We start from the raw sequence: 25743 nt of genomic DNA, 5'->3' as shown, positions 1-25743 counted from the left end.
TGGCTTCTAAAATTCTCATGTGGCAGTCTTATAGTGAAAGGAAATACTGTAACTAAGCAGTTACAACAAGAATTTTTTAAAAATAAAATAATAATAATAATTTTTAAAAAAAAAATGGAAAACTATTTTAGGAAAGAATTAACCGTGGCTTACTTCTAGACTGCAAAGATATTTATTGTGTGGTATTGCAGAAGTCTGTCCAAGGCTTACTAACATTTTTCTCTCAAGATAGTGGAATAAGGAACATTGTTATTAAATTTTCAGATGTTATAAAGCTCTAGAACTGAAAGTAGTTTGGAAAATAAAATAAAGAGAGCGAGAGAGAGAGATCCATTGTGGTAATATATGTATGTAGAGCATAATAGGAGGAAAAGATTGTTCTTAAGTAAGAACTGTGGTACAAAAAAATAAAATGTGAAAAAAAAAGTAAGTTCTTTAAAAAAGGGTCTTGAAATTATTATGGACAGCTGAATGAATGTTTGCCAACATTTATTACAGGAACTATGAAGGAATGATTTCTCTGTTGGGATATATGAACTACAATGGCATACTATTTTCAAAAGAGTTTTCATTTTCTTCCCTTCTGTCTTAAAGTCTTTAAGCACCAAGCCAAAGGTCTTGCTCACTGTTGTTGAAAATGCAAAGCTAATGGTGATGACTATGTTGAAAAACAGTGTTTTGTAGCCAAGAATTAACTCTATCCAATATTGTTTTCATGCTTTTTGTAGCTATTGTAGTTTCCATGGAAATAAATAGGAGTAATTATTTTTAGAGCAATCTGAGTATTTTCTTCTGTTTGTGTGCATATCCATTCAATGTTTTCAAACATTATGAATGCAACACTTCTTTTTTTTTTTTTCCCCCCCTCTTTGATAAGAAACTTTATTAGTACTAAATTTGTCACAGATAATATTCAACAAGAAGCAAATTTTACATATATTTCTGCACATACTCAATTCTTCAGGAATTATTTATTTCAAGAAAGGCCAGAATTATTTTAAAAGCAATTTAGGTTGTTTTGTTGTTGTTGATGATGATGATGATGTGTTGTTTTTTGTTGTTTGTTTTTTTTTGTTTGTTTGTTTCTGGTTCTTTTGTTTGTTTGTTTTGTTTTGTTTTTTTTTGTTGTTTTGTTTTTAATGTTAAGGAAGACTGTAATGTTTTGTAGTAGTGATCAAATTACTTATTATGCTGGAAATAATCATGATATATTTTATTTACTTTTGCTTACAACACTCTGTTTCAAAGTGGTATATACAACACAATGTTTGTAGAAATCTACATTGCTAAACTCAAATACTTTATACTGGAAAAAGGAATAGGTTTCCATATTAAAAAAATGATTATTCAAGCAAGGATCACTATACTATTTGCCATAGCTGCACCTGATTTTCATGTCATATAAAGATATGTTATGGTCTAAATTGATTAAATTGATATGGCCTAAATTGATTAAAAATAATCATGACATAATTGGATCAAGTAGCATGTACACATTTCAGTAAGAATATCAGCACATATTTGGCTTAACAGCCCATTTAAATCTTCTTCTGGTATGCATAAATATGAGAAATTAGAGAGGGTTTTGTCAAATAGGCTAGCATCTTCTGTTAGGATATTGTTCTGCCCACTGAGTGGAGTCAGCAAGTCAGTGTAGGACTCTGAGGTGCACAGGCCATGTCCAGGTGCTCATTTTTTGTAAAGCTTTAAAAACATCTATCAGTAGTAAAATAAGAATCTATCCAACTTGGATGTAATTCCAAAATGAAATGCTTTCAAGTAGGCAAGTTACTTTAACATTCTGTGTGTAAGAGAATATATATATAACATATAACATATAACATATAACATATAACATATATATATATCACACAAGAGCTAGCCTTTTTTTTCTTTTTTTCTTTCTTTCTTTCTTTCTTTCTTTCTTTCTTTCTTTCTTTCTTTCTTTCTTTCTTTCTTTCTTTCTTTCTTTCTTTTCTTTTCTTTTTTTTTTTTTTAAGTATTTTATTTTATATTTAGTCACTTTCATAAGCCCGTTCAACAGATCTCATATTCAAACAGTACATCTAGTTTGTCAGTTTAATTCCTCCTTATTTTACTTTAGGCACTCTAATCTTCTGCACTGCACAAATGACAATTTCCTCCAGATCTCCCATTTGGAGTCCCTCAAAAGGGAAGACTTCAATTGGCATAAGCAGACAGTTTGCTTCAGTACTCACCATATTACTAGAAACTGATACAGTTGGCTTTCTACATCATAAACAGACCCTCAACATTATGCCAGTGAATTCATGGCTTCTAACAACTCCATAAAATCACAAATCTGGGAGTCAGGATGAAAACTGAATCTCTGGTGGTCTGTGAAGCAGTTCTATGCTTATTCAGCTGTCATTTGCTGGAAGAAGGCTATAGTCTTTAATGACTGGAAACTAGCTAGTGTCAGACCAATTTACAAGAATATCACAGGAGAAGATCCACGAAGTTGCAGATCTGTTAGTCTAATCTCAGTACCTGGAAAAGTTATTCAGAAGACTATCTTGAGTGTTAGTCAAATGCTCTTAAAAAAAAACAAAAAAACAAAAAAAACAAAACAAAACAAAACAAAACCTTTTATCAGGCATAGTCAATGTGAGTTCATGAAGAGAAAGACCTGTCATTGATTTAGAGAGGTTGTTGATGTCTCCTGCCTGTCTACTAATCACCAAGATACATCAGCTGTGCTAAATACCTAAATACCTCTGGGATACATGCTTGAGGGACAGAGGTGCAAATTGTTTTGTTGTCAGGCATACATTCACAAGCTTTTGTGTATAGGCTTCTTGCAAAGCTAGCTTTACTGTGCTCCTTGGGAACTGAGAATGTTTACCCTAATGCTTCTTTCTATGATAAAACTCGTTCTCTGCCCAAATCATTCTGTTACTGTCTCTCCTCCTGTCATCACTTGAAAAAGTGATGATGCTTCAAAAGAAAACAGAATTCTGTTGGAGGTAATCTTCCTGTGTAAATACTCGGTTTCAAGAAGAATATTTCTTATGCTTAAAGGACAGAGAGTGGTCAGCGTAAGGATGTGGTTTCCTGAAATGGAAAGAAAGTACACAGAATATGACTCCACAATATATTCTCTCTCTCTGTCTCTCACACATGCACGCACACACACACGCATGCACTTTAAAAAAAATAAAATAAAAAAAAAATCACATTACTTTTCACAGATAGTGTTTCAATTCAACTTATGCCCCATTGGAAATGGCTTTAGTACACTTTTAGTACCTCTCAACAACCTCTCCTCTCTCCTCCCCTCCTCTCCTCCCCACCCCTCCCATTCTTTCCCCCTTTCCCTTCCCTTCCCTTCCCTTCCCTTCCCTTCCCTTCCCTTCCCTTCCCTTCCCTTCCCTTCCCTTCCCTTCCTCTCCTCTCTTTTCCTCCCCTTCTCCCCTCCCCTCCTTCCCTCCCCTCCTCCCCTCCCCTCCTCTTCTCCTCCCTTGCCATTCCATCCTAATAATCCAATTAGAAAATATTGTTTTGGAGGACACCCAGAACTAGACTCTTTTGAGACATATGCAACATTTTTAACATGGGGAAACAAAAGTTGTCCCAAGAAGGAAAATAAATCAGTGACTAAGGATATTACCTGTTTTTATTTCTTGTTTACAATTAGAAAATCTGTCCTTTTGTTTATATGCAGGGAATAGAAACAGGGACATCAGTGTTCTTCACTCCACACTTCCTTTTTTGCTGGTAGTGGTCTCAGGTCAGAAATCAGCAGTAGATTATATAAATTTCCCAGTCTGTTTCTGAGTGCTTTATGATGTTATAGTTAGCTGACACCTTAAGTCCTTTTCCAGATAATAACTTTAAAACATTTTTTTTTTCTCTTGCCAGTACTTCTCTGATCATACAATGAAGTATTTCTATAAGTTAACTTAAGATGCAATAAAACTACCTCAACAAGAATAACCACAGATCTGATCACTCAGCCCTACTTATTTGTTCACTGTGGGGATTTTGCATGCTACAACATGTGGGTTTATACTTTTGCACCTGGTAGACATGAGAAAATAGCTGAAAGCACCATGCCTTAAATTGTGGAAATTGTACTAAATGTGCTTTACAGCAAAATTGAAGGAGGACAGTTTAAGTTATAAGAATTAGTGTGATTAATTAATCCAATCCACAGGCTATGTTACCTTTATAAGATAGTGAAATTACTGGCATTCTGGATGGACTGATCAGAACAAATTGCTGAAGTTACTTCATTACTTTAACAATGTAAATGTATTTAGTTCATATTTCACTTCTGGAAAAGGAGTGCTTTATACCTTCATGTTAAAAAGAGCATCCAGACAAACAGTAAGAAAATGAGCTGCTATAGTACAATTAGATCATAAATCTCTGGAATATGAAAGGTAAAAACTATATAAAATCTTTTCACTTTCTTAATGAGCCTTAGTAGCAACATTCTGCTACAACCCAAACTTTCTTGTTTTTGTATTGTTTTCACAAGCTTCAGTACAACTTCATCTCTTTGTTCTAGATGGTAGATTTTTTGCAGATCAAAATTGATAATAAGCCTTCTAGAGCAAACTGGAAGATATTAAAAAGGAAGCATGTGGGTAAATTATTTTGAAGAACAGTAATCTATATGAGACGCCTGACTCAAAGGATAGAAAACAGCACTGATAAGATGAAAATTCAAGGCACAAAAAATTTATAACTTCTACCTAGTTTGATTTACAAGCTGTTAGCCCTATTATCGTTTTGTACTGATTATGAAGCTTTTGCTTAGGTTCATGATAGAGGTTATTCAATAGATAAAAAGATTGAAAATTGGATTTCTTCACCTAAAACTGGCATTATTGACAATGCTGATTCCAGCATGCAGTAACACTGAAGTTATAATGAGCATATGTTATAAAGAACATGGATTTAGAGACAACTGGGACAGAAGGTAATAGCTTTAGAGACAAGGAAGGTTATTGTGTCTCTTTCTCCCTCAGAGGAAAAATACAGTTAATTTTTATACTCTGTATCCAAAACAAAAGCAAGTATTCCAGTTATATAATACTAAGTTGTCTGCTAAAACAGGCCTACAAGCCAAAAAATAGAAATTAATCTTTGCAAAAAATAATGCAATCCACTTATGAATCTTAAGAATGCAAAAGAAATGGATATGTTTTAGTTTGTGACATCATTTATTTGTGCTGCATTAACTCATAAGTGGAAAGACTGAGTTCATAAATATATAATGTGTCACTGTTAACTTAAAATGAAGGCTTCCAAATACTAGACCAGAGACTTAATGTCTGCTGATCTTATAGTCCAAATGACTTACAGTAAGATCATTGGTTACGATCTTTCTCTTGATGTACAGAATTTTATAAAGCAAGCACAGTTAAACTTGATATGTTGCATTCACAGAATCACAGAATTATCAGGGTTGGAAAAGACCTAGAAGATTATCTAGTCCAACCATTACATTCATTTCTTAGTGTATGATAAACCATGAAGAATTCTCTTAGCTGATGCTATTAGACAGATGTCTTAAATGCTTTCTAACAATGACTGTAATAGCATTTCTTTGTCAATGATAATACTTGTGTCTTGATATTCTCTGAGCATTTTTAATTGTTGCTTGTATATGCTGTTACAATGATAATTAAAACATATAAAATCAAGGAGAAGGATTTTTGATCAAATTATTTTCTCTGATTAAATACCAAAAACTTGAGAAATCTTCTGCAGAACAATGTCTATGTTTATAAAATCAGAAAATTATAGAAATGATTAGACTGGAAAAGATTTTTTTTAGGATATAGAGCAAAAACTGGAAATTGCTTATTGTGATATGTTTTTTTGAAGTCTTACCTGCACCTTGTTATGAGTACTACATTATACGGGCAGTTTCCCTTAGGAAAATGATGAAATTTCTGTCACTTGGTAGACAAGATAAAGACAGATTACTTTAAGGGGGATGAAAATGTAATGATTATCATCATACTTGATATATGGAAACAGAAATCCAATTCATTGATGATATATCCCCATGTGAAGGCCAGTTTGATGTAAATTTTCTGTTTTCTTGGCTCCTAAGCAAGGATCACCTCGCTTTTCCAACTTACATTGCTGCACACAGATAAGGTTTAGTCCTTTAGTATTCATTCTTATGGTCTTGACTTGGGATCTGAAAAAGGTTTCTGAGATACTCTCCTTGGGAACAGCCATGAAAACCCATTTCACCGAAAGAAATGATTGTTCAGTGATAGAGGTGAAATGTATGAGGATATTAAAAAATTGCTGCTAGAATTCCTATGCAAGTACAGAACCTTCCTATGATGATAAGTAATTCTCTGAATTTCAGTGATTTCACTGGTTGTGTCTATACTGCCAAGTAACTTAGCTTCTGAGTTGTCTCATGTATAAGTCCACATTGTATAAGTGCTAGTTCATGTAAGGTTTAGTGCTAGAAAAAAACATCTCTATGCCTCCAAAACAAGCTTCAAGTTCTTTGGATAATTCTTTCCAAGGTCTGCTTCCAGAAGGCAATTCAAACAAGAGAGGCAAAGGTTTGGATTTCTCTACCTTACCAAGTCCTTCAACAACAGCCTTTTCATTTTCAAACCATTTTTCCATGCCTGGATACTATATCCCAAAGACTGTAATATACTCCTTCAGATTTGTTTTACAAAAACACCACTTTGTAAGTTTTCCCCTCAGGTACTTTAAGCTAAAACAAACAAAATACTAACTGGATCTTTGAGCCAAGAAGACCACTTTGTGTGTCTGAGAAGTGATGCAGGACACTGCAGTGTGTAGTGGAGGTTTGCTCAGCATTTTCTTCTGTGTGTTGCTATTACTGAGCATGTTAGTCATAGACCATTCAGCACCACCTTGTCTCAATGATCTCCTTCTGGGATGTGCATTTAGCTGTGTAAATACAGCTACAGTAACCCTTTTTGTACTTCAGAAGGAAACTCTTCATGGAGTTCCATGTCCTCAGAAATAGTTGAAAACACTGGAATCTGATTCAATATTTTAATGTCAATATGGAAGTTCTTCATCCTACCCTTTAACATCAGGCAAACTTAATGCTGAAACCATGAAATATCTACATCTGAGTACTCCATTTCTTTCTTTGGTGTTTACTAATGTCTCTATGTCCAGTATAGAGGGAGCTGCAATAAGTAATATTAATGCAGAACAGGATTCAGTTGTCTATACAGAACTGCCAAATGCCACTGAAAAATACACCAGTATATCCAGAACATTCTGCTGTGGTTTAACTCAGCAGGTAGCTAAGCATCACAGAATCATTCACTCACACTCCCCTCCCAGTGGGCTGAGAGAGAGAAGCGGGGAAAAAACAGTGTAGAACTCATGGGTTGAGAAACTATTTACTAAGATAGAAAGGGAAGATAAATGGAAATTAGTAATAATAATAATTGCACATTTAAAAGCCAAGTGATGCACAAGCTCACCACCTGCTAGACAATGATCAACCAGTCTCTGACCTGTGGACATAACTCCCATCCCTGTCCCACTCAGCTCCCAGCAGTTTTTAATTTTTTTTTCAGTTGATGTCATATGATATCTTTGGTCATCTTAGGTTAGTTGTTCAGATTCTCTCTCCTTCCATCTCCTTGTGCCCCCCCCCCTCCCCCCCCTCCCCAGCCCTAGCTGACAAGACTGTATGAGCCAAAATAGGCCATCACACCTGATACTATGAAGAAAAATATCAATGCTCTACCAGCTGAAACCAGGACATAGTCTTGCAGGGTTTTGTAAGAAATAAGCTTCTTTTGGGTGGGCAGGTGTACGCCAAGTGCAATACGCTCAGTATCTGTAATATAGACTGCAAAAATACACTCACACACACAGGCATATACACAAAAAATGTGGAATGAATAATGTCTTAAGTACTATCTGCCATTACCTTCTTGAATTCACCACCTTAACATCAACATAACATCAACTACCTTTTATGACATTAGGGATGGTGCCCCCACATAAGCCCAGTATTTCTAACATGGACTGACTCTTATATCCACTAAAGCAAAGGAGATGAAATTCTGACCTGCCAAAACATGAGTTCACCTGCAGTTTTAAATAAGCTATATTGCTTTTTTAAATTACCTGGTCTTCATATTTAAAATGATCTCATGCTATTGCGAAGATGTAAGTACATTTTCAGTGTGAGTATTTTTTTTGGCTTTTCATTGGTTTTGGTTTTCTTTCTTCTCACATAAGGAAAAATGGCTTTAGAGAAAGTAGCATGAATTTATGAGAATTAAGAAAACAATTCACTCTATTTCATAAGGATTATAAATACACATCCCCTACGCTCCAGGGCACACATTAATCACTGAATACAAGAAGGTAAGGGGTCCCAATGGTCTGGTTATCTAAATTATACGTTATATCAGTGTTTCTCCCACTTCTAAAGAATCAAGCAATGATCACAGACAGATTCAAATAGTAAAATAAAGACTTTACTGTTATGGAAAAATCTATGCATTTTGGTTTCGAATCTTTGTTTTCACCTTACAGTAGCTTGTGACCTGTTGGGATTCAGACCTCATAGAATGATACAATGGGAAAAGAAATGAAAATAATAATAATAATTACAGCATATAATTTTAGTTTCCAAAAACCCTATTTTCTATGCTAATTCATTAATTTAATTGATAGGGATAAGAAGTATATAAATGACCATGTACATAGTTTGCTCCAAAAGTAATGCCTCCTATTTATTTCCATGGAAAGTACAACCAATGCAAAGTGCAAAATAACAATATTTGATTGGACAAACTCTCAGCTACAAAAGTCTTTTTCAACATACTTATCACCATTAGCTGTGTATTTTTCACCTGCAGTGAACAAGAGTTTGCATGCTACTCTCATCAGTATGTATACCAGCAGAGGGGACACACTGTCACTGTCACCACTGCTGAAAATCACCATACACTGCCTCACTGTGCTCATATTTACTCTTTAGTCTCTATAAACATTCAGCAAGAGTCAGTGAATGTCACTGGGTGCTATTATTTCCTCATAAGGGGATACAATTACACCTTTGTATATCCTTCCATGTCAGACGCCATTTGTCAGTCTGCTCATCTGCTGCCATTGGTCTCACAGCAACAAAATGTAATTGGATATTAGCAGGTTCAGTCTCTGTTACCATACCACCACCATTTGCCTCTGAAAACATGGGCAAATGTAACAAAATAGAAGACATAACTTTCAGAACATATATGCAGTATCTTAAATATGTAAGTAACAAAACATTTTAACTTTTAATATTTTCCCTAAAGTATTAAAAAAGGAGAGGAACAAAAACATAAAACTAATGGGATATTTTACCTTGTTTTTGTGAAACTAACACATTCTTTTTCAATGAAAGAAGTTTCAATTCTTTGTAATCGATGGCATAAATAAGGCGCAACTGTGAAGGATATTTTTCTCTGGCAAGAGAGGTCTTATGAAATTCTGGTAAAGAAACATTTTCAGATTTTTGAGTTGAATATCTAATTGTAACTCTATACATTCCATTTGAAAATTTGTAGGTAATGTACTTACAAAAACTGAAAGTGTTGTTGCAAATATATAATGATGTTTTTTTGCAGTCTTGAAATCCATTCTCAAACTTCTTTATCAAACTGGAAAGCACAGTTGTATACACTTCATTCTTCAGAGTATTGTTTTTAGCCAGTGTACCAAAATGCATACAGTTTTTTGACATAATTTGAGTCAGCACTGCCCTCACTGTGACCTGGTTCCAGTTAACACTGTGTTGTAGCCGTTGTAGGTTATTGTTGTAGGTTGTAGCCGAGTGATAGGTAAGTGCCTGGCGTCACTCTGTGGGGAAGAGCCACCAGGGTCAGTGGGTGGGCTGTACTGTGCTGGGCCCCATGCTGCCAGTGGTACATGCTTGTTCTACTGCCATACCACCAAAATCTATTTCTGATGTCGTGGTCCAGCATAATAAAATAGGAGTCATTACTTTTGGAGCAGCCCTCATAACAGTAGATTCCATAAACTAGAAGCCTTTATTCATCTAAATGAATCATTTTTACTCCTTTTGCCCTTTTCTCGTGAACCTTGAAGCAAACAGAGCTAGACTGAAAAACAATCTCAAATTGTTCAGCTGAGTAAACTGATTTATTATTCAGATACGGCAAACTGATGTGCACTGCTAGATAATTTATTTTTCTTTAAAATCAAAGCCTAAAACCCAACAAACCTTCATTGGGNCTTCATTGGGAAAAAAAAAAAAAAAAAAAAAAAATTTTTTTAGCCTTTTTTTAGCCTTTTTATATCATCTGTTAATTATTTCTTCTCTAGTAAATGGAAGCTAAGGAAAATTAAAAGAGACACATCTTCCACTGTGTTAATTTCTGGCTTAATTCTCAGATATCTCTTACATCACTTTTCACCTCTTCTGAATCTATCCAGTCAAAGAACAGTAATGTGTGTTCCTTCTTCTGTATTACTTGTTACCAAAAGGCATCTTTTGTTGTGTTTTATTTGTTTGTTTTATTCAAGCTACACTTCAAGCTAAGCCATTATTAAGGTTTGTTCTTTTTTAAAATCTTTCAAAAGTTTAAAACATTTGAAATCCCAGCATGGGGCCTTGGTAGGCAAGCTTCTACTGTTCAAATGTCATAGCCAACTTCTGGAATATTTTGACAATCTCAATAGAAAAACTCCATTTCAACTGAAAATCTTCCATGTCTTTAACTTTTAAAAATCAAAGTTATAGTCTGTTCTATATTATTGTATTGTTGGTCCAGTTATTTGGGAGAATGGTGCAGATTAGCTCTCACAGCTTTCACAGCTTTAAATATCTTTAAAAGATGCTGAAGAACCTTATGAAGAAAAGATGCTGAAGAAATACTGTTGGTGTTACACTATAATAAGACACTGCACTATATGCCACCATTGGTGCAATTATTTTGCTGATTAATCTTTTCTAAAACAGACTAGGACAAAATTTAAAACTGCAGCCACTAACTATTTCATAGTTAATGCTGGAAACAGATATACGCAGGGTCACAAGAACCTTACACTTGGATTTTAATTCCCAATATCTTTTGCTCTGCTACAGTTCCAGTTTTTGTTCAGTGGAAACTCTGAATTGTAGCTGAAGTTTCTGAATTCCACCATTTTCCAGTCAAAATATTATCTCTAGTATGTTTTTGATATTAAAAAGACATTTATTATACACCATTTAAAAGATTTGGGAAACTTAAATACATTTTCTTTAACATAATTCCAGTTTCTAATATCAAATAATAGTTACTATTATTTAAATAAGAATAGCCTAGGAATTAAATTATTTATTAGATAAAGATTTAAAAAAAAAATAAATTATGAGATGAAAGTATGTGATAAAAAAATATTTTGGTTCTACTTCCAACATTGCCTTGGAAAATAACTTTTTTTTTTTTTGAACTTTTTTTTTTTTTTTTTTTTTTTTAAACTCTGGTGATCCACCAAACATCCATTCAGCGAAGCACTACTGAGTGCCTCATCTTTTTCTAGACAGGCTGCTATAAATGTGCATGATAAGGAAAAATTTCTTCTCTCCTTGCCAGCCTTTATTGTTTCTCTTTCTCCTTGTGTTTCCACTTGCATTGTACTCAAATAGCTAATTTTACCAATTTCCAGGTAAGAGCACTGGATCGATAAATCCACAAAATAGCAGTCTATTCTCCTGTCTGAGTACCGCTGCAAAGAAGATAAATTCATTCTAGCAGTTTCTTCAGGCAACATGATTGACTTTAACTGACTCTTCCTTTAATGTATTTTTTCAAAGCTACAGGAAGGATATTTGAGTACATACAGCAGATTCACAAAGAGCAGCTTTCAAGCTGCCTTTAGAAAAAAAGAGTACTTATAACTCAAGCAATGAAAGTTTTTCCTATCAAAAATGATGATCCTATGTAGCTTCTGTGAAATTAGCTTAACAAAGAGAACAACACCATAAGTAAAATGTAGTTCATCACAGCCCAAAAACAAAAACAGCAAATGTTTCCTAGTTTACTCATCTTTACAAATGATACAAAGGAAAGAAGTACCTAAACAATGAACAAAAAAACTTAAACTGTAAATTCAGTGTTGGCTCAGTAGTGATGAGCTTCATTCCAATTGTAGAGTTTACCTACTGAATTATATATGTATTGACCTAATTACATAAATATTGATGTTGCTTTATATGAATACTTTTTCAGTCTCAGTGTAATTGCAATGTCAATATTTGTTGCATGTAATAAGGCCGACTTTGGACTTGTTAATTTTGATTGATAGTGGCATGCCACAAATTATTATATCAGATAGCACAATCTATAAGTATGAACAGCAAATGAAAGGACCTGATAAAGCATCCAAATCTAAATGTGCCTCTAAGACTTTTGGGTTTTGATCATTTAACCAGGTAAAAGAAATAAAACAGGTGATTATGTTCTTATTTCATATAAAGCTCTCTTTTGAGTTGGATAATTTTTTATCCTGGTCCAAAAAAGTAAAACTATTCAGCCTAGAAACTGGTTAAAAAAATCCTATTTGAAGTTAGGCAAATTGTACAAAAAAGGAGGTTTTTATATAGCAACAAACATACTCTGCTGTATTCTCTGCATATGTATATGTTAATTTGGAATAATATTGTGATCCAGATAAATGCATTTTCATGTGAAATTATTTTATTATCCCTTCAAACCCAAGAAATATGTAAGTAGAAGATTGCTGTGTGACTTGCAAAATTGCTCATTTCAGTCTGAAAAAGTTTGTTGAGATATTTTTTTTATAAGAAAATCTTTGTTCATAGCTGGTGGACCTTTGAATTACTTTCAGTGATGAATAGTTGTATACTTTACTGTGTCTTCGTAGATGCAATCATAAAGGATTTTTAATTTGGCAGTAGCATGAGAATCAGAAGCCAAGCAGTGACAGTACATGTACTGAGGATATACACACATTTTCTAGCTGTAACATTTTGCCAGAACTGACAAGGCATGCATCACACTGTATTTTCTTATTTGTCTCAGCAGGGATACCAGATAAGACGAACCTCAGTGACATAAAGCAAATCCATCAAACCCTCAATGCCAACACTTTACATACAACTGGAGCAGGCTGTACAACAAAACTGGATTATATGACACTTATGCTGATTAGTTTGGTGATGTTGTTTCTCAGTCTCTGGTAACTGTTTTGCTCTGTCTTGTTATGTGTGTCTTACTGTCATTTGTTTATCCCCATTCACAATTCTGGAATAAAGGATTATTAATATGTACAACATAGTGTGCAACATCAGCTTATCTGATGTTAGGCTTGGATATTAACAAAGTTGTTTGTGTAATATTTTTTGTATGTTTTTTACATGTGTCATCATAAACAATATGCTTCCTTTAACAATATTTTATGTCAAAAACAAGTTGACTATGAAAGTCTTTCTCTTAAAAGCAAATTCTACAAAAAGATCACAGAATGACAGATACACAAAATTGTGAAAGGGAGCAATAAAGACAATCTGGGGAAAAATCTAGAAGTTTGGTTTTTTTTGTGGGGGTTTTTTTGTTGTTTGTTTGTTTTTTTAGAGATTCTGCTCAAGAACAGCATTTAGTTGGTACTTAAATGTCTCTGAAAATGGAGATTCTACAGTACTTTTGACGCATTTGCTCCATTGCTTGAACCATCATAGCAAAAAAGTTTTGCTTTTTTTTTTTTTTTTTTTTTTTAAGTTGTTTTACATTTAAATGTTACCTAATACATTTCAGCTTTGTCCATTGCCTCTTGTCCTGTCACTAAGCACCACTGAGAAGTCTGGCCCATTTTCGTAGCACCTCCCATTCAGGTATTTATACATGCTGTTAAGAACACTCTAAGGCTCTTCATCCTGAACAGTCCCAGCTCCCTCAGCCTCTCCTTGTATGAAAAACATTTCTATCTTTTAAAAATCTTAGTGATTCATTGCAGAGCTCACTCTGGTATACCCATGCCTCTCTTCCCCTGGGAAACACAAATCTGGATATAGCACTGCAGATGTAGACTCTTCAGTGCTCAGTAGAGATCACCTTCTTTGACCTGCTAGCAACACTTTTCATAATTCAGTGAAGGAGGCTTTTGGTTGTTTTTGCTGCCAGGCCACATTGTTATGTTATATCCAACTTATTTTCCCAAGTCCTTCTTAATAAAGCTGCTTTCCAGACAGTCAGCATCAGCATACACAATCACATGGGTTATTCATCCCTGGATAGGGACTATCATCCCCTTTTGTTGAGCTTCATTAAGTTTTTATCAGGAGATTTCCTCATCCTGTCAAGGTTCTTATGAATGGCAACAACTATTTGTTATGTCAGCCACTCTTCCCATTTCTGTATTTTCTGTGAGAACTTGCTGACAGTACAATCTTTTGCACTGTCTGTCTCATTACTGAAGATGTCCAACTCCTGGATAAACCAAGAGCAACTGGTCTCCACATGAGTTTTATGCACTTTATGATTTTTATGTTTACACTCCCATTTTCAAGTAAGAAACCTGTAAAACTGAAAATTTGCCTTACTCTCTTTCTCCAAAAAGGAAAATGAAACAAAACAACCCAGAGTGTAAACTCATCTGCTTTTGGTAGGGATTACTTTTCTAACACAGGAAAAAACATATATATATTAATCACTATATATGCAGAAATACATATAATTACATTCTATCTGCAGATAATAGGAAGGCTTGGATTCAATGCTGTGCTAAAATATTCCATTCCATATGCCTACATAATAAAGCAGGCACCTAAGAAAGGAATTCACCTTACCAAAAGTGTCTGATCCATTGCAACTGAGATTTCTCCAAACACCCAAGGCATCCTTGGATATATTTAAAACTGACATATATGATTAATATGAAATTCCAGAGGCTTCCTTAAAAGGAAGCTGTCTGGTTTGGCAGCTATTGGCTAGGTGGGATAGTCTTGAGTACCTTAAATCCCCAAAAGATTTAGACAATTATGTGTGGGTCAATGAATCATACATCAGGTCTCCATCAGTAATACTGGGAACTGAGATACCTGTCTGACATGGTGACAAATGAATACAAATCTGAATCAGAATATGAATTCCCCCTCATGTTCTTACACTTTATAAGTAAGTTAAAATGTTCCACAGTACTAATAGTACATCATATACTACTGCTAAAAGATTTGATTATGCTACCATGACTAAGTCCTGTGTCATTTTAACTAGAAAGTATTTTAGAAAATTTTGCAGTTATTTCTCCTTTATAGTCCTGTATAAAACTAAAGCCAAAAGAAAATAATACAAAAAAGTAAGCATGTTTTCCATGCTTTATTTGAGGAAATATATATATATATATTTTCTTTTGCAGGTTTTGTAAATAAATCTTCCAAATTCAGTTGTCACCTCAGCATATGCTGAAATTATGACACTGGTAATTTAAAGAAAAAAAAATTTGATTTCATACTTTTCCCCTTTCATACCACCTCAGATCAGTGATCTTTCTAGGCCTGCACTTTATTATTATTATTATTATTATTATTATTATTATTATTATTATTATTATTATTATTATTTAACAGTGATGAGTACCAGTCCCATCAAGGGAAATGGAATACAACTTTGAATAGGATATTCATTATCTAGAGTCAAAATTCTAATACCTATTACTCAGAATTAGATTTATATTCCAAAGGACTTCGTTTCCATTTTTCACTTTATTTTGTCGTACAAGTATCTACTGACAGGATACGATAGTCATATATCACAGTTCTTTCTATAGCAACTTAGAAACACAAGCCTTGTTTTCAAATAATGATATCAAGTAGATCCTAAGGCCTCTTCACATATTAGTTACTACATCGTATTACTTCTCAGTTTGTTCACAGATTGTTCCCCCTATTTCCTACAATGCACTTATACAAAATATTTGCTAAGGTTCCTTCTGGAGTGGAAAACTATGTCTTTCCTTTCCAGAAAAAAACATAGACAGTCTAGATTTTGGGACTACTTCCACAGCTGATAGGAGTACAACTGAGGTAAATGTGAAATTCCCTAAATGACCCCACTGTCCCAACTCTTCTATTATCCCATTCATCTCTAGGCACCACCACACACTATATCGTTGCCTAGATTGGTAATCCAAGCTCTATCACATTTCTGCCATTATACTTAACACATTGTAGAGAACTTGCCTCACAGGAAACCAAGGCTGTTTGTTGATGCTTCTCAAGATTACCTTGCAAGGGAGACAACTGTGCAAGAGCCTGTCATAGCATGGTTGTAGCTCCAAGCTTGGCAGCTACAAACCAAACGCATAAACAAATGGGCAAAAAACAAAAGAAATACCTGAAAAACACAGTCTGCATTAGAGACAACTATAAAATGAAGAATAGTCATTGGTAAGCAATGAGTAGAAAAATGAAAAGTATAACATGGAAACCAAGAAGTGAAAATAAATAATAATAATAAAAAAAAAACTAAACTGGACATAATGAAAAGACAATAGTTAAAAGATCTCTCATATTACAAAATAGTAGACAGCACACAGTACAGATGTAAGCTAGTCTTTCTTGGGATTCAGAGGCTATTCCCAACAGAAAGGTCACACAAGTAGCACAGAGCAACTGCTGAGTTCCTTGGGTGACCTGAGAAATGTCACTTGGGTCTAGGTTGCTCTGAGAGCTTTTTTTATTTCCTCTCAGCCAATTTAACAGTCTGAAACTTCTCTGTATCTGAGAAAACTTTTGTTGAATAAGGTTATTGGGGTTGCACTGAATATATTTCATATACAATTGATGTGGATAAAAATATCAGTTCTGTACTTAACATACTCAACCACTCAGCATTCAAATGTGTTTATACTAAAACTGAAATGAATATCACTAATAAAGTTGTGCGTCTGGTATCAGTAAAGTAAAAAATAGCAAAGCAGAAGGTGAGACACTTATAAGGAATAATTTCTTAAAGGAAAGTTCAGTTATTTGGAAAACAAACTAACAAACAGACCAAGACAACTAGTAGAATATAAGAATAATTATAAAAATACATCATTTCAAAAATCCTTAATAATTTTATTTGGTAAGATTGAGATATTTTTTCCCGAAAAATCCCTTTTTTAAAAAAGAAATTATTTATATGTACCTATATGTTTAAATGTATCTTGTGCCAGACAGCAAAGTACTGAAGTACAGTTTTTCTCATAACTAATGTCCTAGCAATTGAAATAAACATTTTAATGTGACAGCTTTCCTAAGTGTGTTCGGTGAAACAGAATAAAAAGCATTTATTCCCTTAGGAAACAAGTATCACCTGTTCCTTCAATGACTAGTAAAAAATGAGCATGTAACAGGCTGGAGAGAGACATAAAATGTTAATTTCTCTTCATCTGTAATTTTATATGTTTCTTCAGATAACATTCCTGTTCAGATTATAGAAGGTTTTAGATCTACCTACCTAAGATTTCAGATTAGACTTAATATTTTCATAGTTCATATTTTTATATATTTTCATCATCTTATAAATATCTATTAAATTAAATAGTTATGTTAATTCTACTTACACTTTTTAAAGCTAAATTCTAATCTGGAAGAATTGTGAAAACGTGAATCTCATTCAGCAAATTATGCTGTTTTCTATGTGTTCTGACTCACAGGTAATAATAATAGGGATGATATATATATTTAAAAAAAAAAACAACAAAAAAGACAAAAAAAAAAAAGGATTGTGCCCCTAGAAATCTCAGCAAGTTATTAATAATTTTCTAGCCCCCAGTTCTTCCTTCCTGGTGATGCACAACAAAAATTCTAACACAAAAAATCTGCACCTCTGGCTGTTCGAAATTTTATCATTTACTCTATACTTTAACTTGCAGATGTGGAATTCTAGATATCATATACCTGGCACCCCATAAAGCTCTTTTATCAGTTCACAATGAAGAATGTGCAGAGCTTCAGTTGCTGGAAGGACTTGATCAATTTATCTCATCACTCCTTAGAGTGCACAGGTCTATGCTAAGATCACCTGCTGTGCATGTCTAATTTCAGTCTCACAGCTGTTTACCTCCAAGTCTGTCAGGCATTCTAGCTCAATTGTTAGACTTGACTGGAAGTCATAAATAAGTTTTTCTCAATTACAGTTTCTGAATTTTCAGTTTCTCTTAGTGCCACACCCTCCCATTCATGCTTGTGAAGAGTTTACAGAACCATGTAGTGAAACAGATCAGGTACACAAAGGATCTCCTTGATCCAATTCACTTTGCATCTTGACAAGCAATGGCACATTTTTAGCAAATAAACTCAGTATTAGGCACATCAAAACATTTTAACCTTGATTTTCATTAGCATAACCACAAATGGAAAAAAAAATTGCTTGTACAGTTACTCCTCAAATTCTTCTTTCAGTATCTATCTGTGATCTAAATCAGGATATTAGCATTATATATATATATATATCAAACTTATGTCTGATTTTATTCACATATATTCCACACATGAGTGACTTTAACAGATCTATTTCTAATCAACTGGTTAAAACATACTGCCTAAAATATGCATAGAATATCTTAGCCTGAGTCACTTCTCTTTCTTTGTCCCTTATACATATATCTGTAGGGAACTGGTACTGTGTATTTGGAAAACGTTCTTTCCTGTTTAGTTCCTATTTACTTTACATAGGCAGCACAGGCAGTTCCTTTGTATTGGCTGGTAAAAACATATTTCTAGCCTGTTGACATTCCTGTTTTTTGGTAGACAGAAGCATTTCTAATATACTTATCTTTTACACTTATCTTTTACATTTCTTCTTTCTCAAAAGATCAGAGGTTTAATCACATAAAACAATATATGTGATACCAGATCACTGACAAAAGGGCAACATGATCCTGAGGAATAAATCTTGCTTGTCATGTATTTGCATTGACAGAGCATCAGTAGGTCTGCTAAGCAGTGCTTGTGCCGAGTTCTTCTTTTATACATTTATGTAAGTACTGAATTCCACAGATATAAATGCGAGCAGAGCTTGGCTTTGTACCACCTGTGTGTAAAACTGAACTGATGCATTTAACACATTAATACTGATTTAGAAGGGCATCACAACATTACAGGTAATAGGTTATTTCCCTCTTTTAAAATGGTTATAAATGCAGCGTGACAAATAAAAATTTAATTTAGAAAAAAAAAAAAATGTATAGAGTGAATTCTATTAAATATATAATTGGAGTTTAAAATATTAGCATTTCCGTAATCTGAATAACAAGTGTAAGAAGAACATATTTGCACTCAAATATGTAAGAAGACTTACACACTCACATTTGGTTAAAGAGGTATTTTGACATATTGTCTTGATGTCTTTGATTTCAGTCTTTTGCCATGAAAATTTTACTACGTTTAGACTTAGAACAGCTGCTGACAATGAACCGGACATGAAAAATGTAGAGGTATCCTTTGATAGGCAAAATTTTTCTTACACTGTATCACATTTGTTATAATGTTATGTGAATAAAAACCACAAGAGATCACCTTTACAGAAGATTCTCTGTGACTGTGAGTATCCATGCAGTTTCAAATCCTACGAAATCCCACAAACCCACTGACTAAAATAACATAACATTTCTTTAGACTAATCTGTTTCTCTAGGTATATAGGAAAAGTAGTCGATACAAACTCATGTATGTAGAACCTTAATGTCCCACTACCTTAATGTCTTCTGCACTCCAGATGACTGCTGCTGTTTAAACACACGTTCTTATTTTTACATTCAGTGTTTTGCTTACAAAGAGGAAATCTGCCATATATATAAAGCTAAGAATTTACTGTAAATAATATTAATATTCTAAAAACCTAATTAAAAAAATCATGATCAATCTAGATATATTTTTTACGGAAAAGGAAACAAAGCATAATTACCTAGTTATTTTATAAAGAAAAAAAATAAATAAGAGTAATAAGATAAATAAATGGAAATACATACATTTATTTTTTCTAATTTTATGCTCATCTTTCCACTGTTCATTATTCTTTCGCTACATATGGTTAGATGCAACCTGCTGGTTCTCTCTTTTGCTTTTTTTTTTGTTTTTTGTCCAGTTTTGGGTCTTTGTTTCCTTAACTGGCTACAGTTGAGTGGTTTATAGCCCTGGGGTTTCCAGGACAATCTTTATGCCCTGTACTTATTGTCCTGCTCTTGTTCTCCCCTATTCTACATCCTTTATCCATGTTTTTTGTCTCCTCCTGTTGTACTAAGTCTGTATATCTCTCCATTACATAATTGTGTTAAAATCATAAATATTCTATGTAGAACAACTGCTTGTTACTGCTGCATGACAATCATTGTCTCATATGAGGATAAATAAAAGTGAAGTAAATTTACTGTAGCTACCTGGCCAACTAGGAAAAAAGATGCTGCCACAGATAACCAACCAAAACAAACCTGCAGGATGATCAAGAAGAGACTGAACAAGTCTGACGAGCTTTGGTCTAGAGGTCTTTCAAACTCAGTACAGAGTTAATGGATTTTGCCGGCAATAACAATATTGTGGTCTAAGTCAATGCAGTTATACTGGGATCCTCGGAAACACTCACCCTTTCCCGATGCAGCATAGAGTCAGAGTTTTTTTCAGACATATTATGCATTATTTCCACCAGCTCCCAGCAGACATCCTAGGACATCCCAAAAGGCAAAAGAAGATTCTGGCCAGCTGAACTGAGTTCTCATGATCAGTGGAAAACTAAAAAGAAGTGATTTCTTTCATAGTGATAAAGGTATCTATGGCCATGTAGGTCTCTTCTGGAAATTAACAGAGTAGTTCAAGTCTGTCTAACATTCAATATGTGTAGCTGACAGAGGTAAATATCACTTTTATCATACGATCTGATCCAGTTAATTCATTCAGACATTTATTTCTAGAAGCAAAATACCTTCTAAAGCATTTACCTTTCTGCATTAGCTTCCAGGGAATGTAAATACTTACTAGTCTTCTACACCACGAAAAATTCAGGCCAAGTCTGCATTCTACCTCTTAAGAGTTTTGAAATTGGGTTCACAAAATATCACATCATACCTTGAATCTCAATTACTATCCACTTTTTTACAGATAAAAGACATGTGCCACTTTATGTAACATGATTTAAATCACTAATTCTAATCTGAAAATCTTACGTAAATATTTGTTTCTGAAATACAAGCTAGGATGAAATGTTTAGAAACTAGGGATTTAAATCTACTAGTTTAAATCACTAGTAATTTCAGTGTGCTTTTAGACCTTCCAGACAAGGAGTTTGTAGAAATGTGAAATATTATCACGAATACTATTAATATTCTAAAGTAACATATTTTTCACTTTTATCCTTGGGATTCTTTGAAACAGGAATAAACAAACACTGATGTATTGTCCAACTGGTTTTGCATCACTGATGTACGGTAAGAAATATTCAACTTTCTGTGTATTTCACACATAATAGAACTGCACCTTAATATACCTCACTGGAAGCAGCAAATGCAAAAGACAATATCTCTTGAGAATCGCAGAGTCATAGAAACACAGGGTTGGAAAGGACCTACAAGATCATCCAGTCCAACTGTCCTCCCATTACTGTTGCTGCCACAAGCTACAAAACCATTTCTTGTAGCTCCTCATCCAGACATCTAGACATCTCTTGAACACTGCCAGGGATGGTGACTCCACCACCTCACTGAGCAGGCCACTCCACTGCATGAACACTCTCTGAGAGAAAAAGTTCTTTCTTATGTCTAACCTAAACCTCCTCAGGTGCAACTTGAAGTCATTCCCTTGGGTCCTGTTTGTTGCCTAGCAGAAGACGCCAAGCCCCTCCTCACCACAACCTCCCTTCTGAAAGTTGTAGAGCACCATAAGATCTCCCTGAGCCTCCTCTTCTCTAGACTAAACTATCACAGCTTACAGTTTTGAAGGTTGCTTCAAAACTAACACCTGCTATTTTATTATGTTGGCCCACACCATCAGAGGCAGATGTTGCTGGTATGGCAGTAGAGACTGAATGTCACTGAATTCTTTCATGTGGAAAAAATGTCATCCATTGACATTCATCTACACTTGTTGAACATTTGAAGACCAACCAGTGGGCAGTAGGTGGTACATTTTCGTAATAGTAATAACTATGTGAAAGACAAGCCACATTCTGGATAGCTATGTGCAGCTATAACACCATGAAATGAAGAGTGTCTTGATCAGCTAATTTACTTGAATTGGCTTATGGTGGTGACTATGCTGAAAAAGCACTTTGTAGCAGAGAACTTACTCCATTAAGCAGTGGTATTCTCTTTGTATATGCTGCAATTTCCATGGAAATAAATAGGGGATATTACTTTTAGATCAACATACATATTTAGTATTTTTCATAACTGTCAATTTTAGTGGGATTTTTCTTTTTTTTTTTTTTTTTCCCAGTCTGACTGTTGATATTCAGAGAAGATTTGTTTCTTTGTCTGTTTGCTCATGTCCTGCTGAAAGGGAATTCCAGTGTTATTCTTCATAGCCAAATCTTATAACTATTTATGTCAACAAACAAACAAACAACGTTAATACAAAGGAAAGTAAGGCAAAACCTCAGCTAAAAGATATAGTTGCTGTTAAGCAAAATTCAACATTTGCTGCCAGATATACTTATCAGAGTTTGGTTTTGAAATTAAAAGAATCCTATAAATTCATAGAACTATACATTCCTTTAGGAAATTTCCTGATGAAATTAGTGAGAGAAACAATATAACTCAATCCTTACTTACTGCTTTTGAGATAGATCTGAATATATTCAAGGAAGTAATTGTGTAAGTTTACTATTTGAAATAGTGACTGACTGAAATTCATGAATTAAATGGTCTCTCTCTTTCATGTATTAATAATAGCTTTTCACTCCAAGTTGCGACATCCATTTTGCAATTTCTGAATCGCCTACAGTAACTGCCACAAGACATTTTATTACTCATAAGTAATAGAAAAGTCATAATGAAATGTAAGTCAGCCCTGGCAGGAAAGGCTCTCATAAGGCTGAAGAATTCCAATGAATAGAGACTTTTCCATTTCAGAAGGAAATTAACATTTTTTAATTTTATTTTATTATTATTATTTTTTTCTTTTTCTTTTTCTTTCCTTTTTTTTTTTTTTCCCTGTTAAGTGTCTGTATATCTTTGTAGGTAACAATGTTGATATTTCTTTTTATATATATCATCATCTTCATCACTGTGCTCTTCTTACCTTCTACATTTATTTACTAAGCTGATAAGATATAAACTATCAGGGACCCTAAAAATTAGAAGGATTAGTTTACCTCTATGATCTGCTAGCCTTTTCCAGGCAATTTAGATGAAATAATCACAGAAGTTTGGTGGAAAACGTCAGGGATTGGTAAGGGTTGCCTATGAAATGTTTTATTCTGAGCTTGGACAAATTTTAGCAAAAAAATAACAATCTGTTGGTTTTGAATTACTGTTGTTTGTTTGTTTCCTTACAGAGTGACTGGTTTGAAGAAAAGTGCTGTTTAGGTAACTTAGTGTACTACTTTTAGCAAAGAGGCTGAGGCTTGATGAGCAGAAGCTGGACTGCACAACAAAACTTCGTGTGTAACTGAACTCTTCCAACGAATGGAGCTCCAAGAGATGTTTACTTTGACAGAGGAAAAAAATGCTCAGGAATGACGCAGTGTGCTGGCTGTTTCTTCAATGGCAAGATATAAAAAATATCAGATCTTTACTGTCACTGAACAATTTCAGAAGAAGAAACCACAGAAAATGGTTTTTACGTTTAAAACCCATTAAAGCTATGAAATTGCTACAGCCAAAAAAATATTGAGAGTAGCGTGAGTGTTCTTGCTGCGGGTATTTTATATATTCGATATTTCCTAAAACGGAGCGTACCAGGTGGCCAAGATGAAAGTTAAATATAACAATGTTTGCATTGGAGTGCTATTATATAGTTAGCAGTTGTGCCATCAAATAGCTTTTTGCGAGTCGGAGATTTGCGTCTGACATGGACTTTTTGTCACCAAATTAATCTTGCTGTTTGATTGTATCATGGCTTGGGAAAGTTTATTTTTATATATATATTTAAAACAAACAAAACAAACAAATAACCCTTTTGCTTTTATTATTGCCCCTTTATTCTTACTATTTAGGCCCTTTATTACTTCTAAAATCTTTTTAATATTAGCAGTTTCTCAGGTAATATATATTATATTGCAGATATCAAGATTATTCATTCTAACTGCTTGTTCCGTTTTTTTGCATTTTATATATATTATCACAAGGTTGGATTATTTTTCCTACAATAGTGGACATGCTACTAACCATCCTCCCTTTACCATATCTACAGAAAAACCACTAAACCATATCTCCTAGCTCCCTATCCAGACGCCTCTTGAATACTGCCTGGGATGGCGACTCCACCACCTCCCTAGGCAGGCCTGACCACTCTCCATGACTTTCCCTGGTACTGAGGTCAGGCTGACAGGCCTGTAGTTCCCCGGATCCTCTTTACGACCCTTCTTGTAGATGGGAATCACATCTCATCAACATTGCTATCTCCCAAAACATCCTCTCAGGTAAGCTTAAGAAATGTGGGGTTGGTCAGAGGAAAGTGAGATAGATTAAGAACTGGCAGAGTTTAGGGGGTTGAAATCAACTGTACTGTCTAGCTGGAAGCCTGTAGCTAGAGGAGTTCCCTAGGGGCTCGTACTGGGTCAAGTCTTGTTTAATATCTATTCATTGGTGGCCTGGATGAAATTATAGAACGCATCCTCTGAAAATTTGCTGATGATACATAGCTGGGAAGAATGGCTAACACACCAGAAGACTGTACTGTCATTCAAGAGGACCAGTACAGACTGGAGAGTTGAGTGAAGAGGAAACTGGTGATGTTCAACAAGAGCAAATGCAGAGTCCCATACCTAGGGAGGAATAACTGCATGCATCAGTATAGGTTAGAGTAGTCAATAATTTGTTCTATCATATAGTGTCATTCTGCTCTCTGTAGCTGTTCTGGTTCTGATGGAAATAAATAGAAGGCATTACTTTCAGAGTATCACAGTATCACACAGTATCACAGTCTCATGCGGGTTGGAAGGGACCTTAGAGATCATTAAGTCCAACCCCCAGGATTCGAGCCCCTGTGTAGCAGAGCGGCACTTCTACGACTTGCGCCACAGGGGGGATTTGAACCCAGGCCCTCCGGTATTGCAACGTGGCATTCCTACCACTGCGCCACCGAGTAACTAAAGGACAGGTTCTTTTGATGCAGCCCAGGATACTGTTGTCTTTCTGGACTGCAAGGGCACACTGCTGGCTCATGTCCAGCTTGCCATCCACCAGTACCCCCAAGTCCTTTTTGTCAGGGCTGTGCTCAATCCTTTCTTCTCCCAGCTTGTATCAATAATGGGGGTTGCCATTACTAAGGTGCAAGATCTTGCCCTTAGCTTTGTTGAACTTCATGACATTCTCTTGGGTCCAATGCTCGAGCCTGTCTGAGTCCTTGTGGATGGCATCCCATCCCTCATTCGAGTCCACTACACCACACAGCTTTGTGACATCTGCAAACTTGGTGAGGGTACACTCAAATCTTACTGTTGATATTCACCACTGATACTGTAGGTGTTATGTGTTACACTTAAAGTAGAACACTGAATGTATATTAAGGATTCTTTCTACCTTTGCATTCTAACTTACATTTATGATAGGATATGGTGAATGAATATTTGTTTGTCATATTCTTAAT

The 25743-nt window shown here is 34.7% G+C and overlaps 1 protein-coding gene across 3 annotated transcripts in view; it reads left to right on the top strand.

The window, feature by feature from the left end:
- Positions 1 to 13567, top strand: part of GPC5 (glypican 5) — a 519876-nt gene extending 506309 nt beyond the window's left edge. Inside the window, exon 8 of one of the 3 annotated variants that reach the window (XM_032442041.1) lies at positions 13044 to 13567. In XM_032442041.1, coding sequence (XP_032297932.1) covers positions 13044 to 13204 — 161 coding nt within the window. In that variant the 3' untranslated portion in view covers positions 13205 to 13567. The remainder of the gene's footprint in view (positions 1 to 13043) is intronic. The other 2 variants (XM_032442040.1, XM_032442039.1) reach the window with 2 other exon arrangements.
- Positions 13568 to 25743: the final 12176 nt, after the last annotated feature.

This window comes from Coturnix japonica, chromosome 1 (assembly GCF_001577835.2).
Source record: "Coturnix japonica isolate 7356 chromosome 1, Coturnix japonica 2.1, whole genome shotgun sequence".
NCBI classification, from domain to species: Eukaryota; Metazoa; Chordata; class Aves; order Galliformes; family Phasianidae; genus Coturnix; species Coturnix japonica.
Note: the sequence above shows the minus strand (reverse complement) of the source record. Positions and strands in the feature narration are given on the sequence as shown.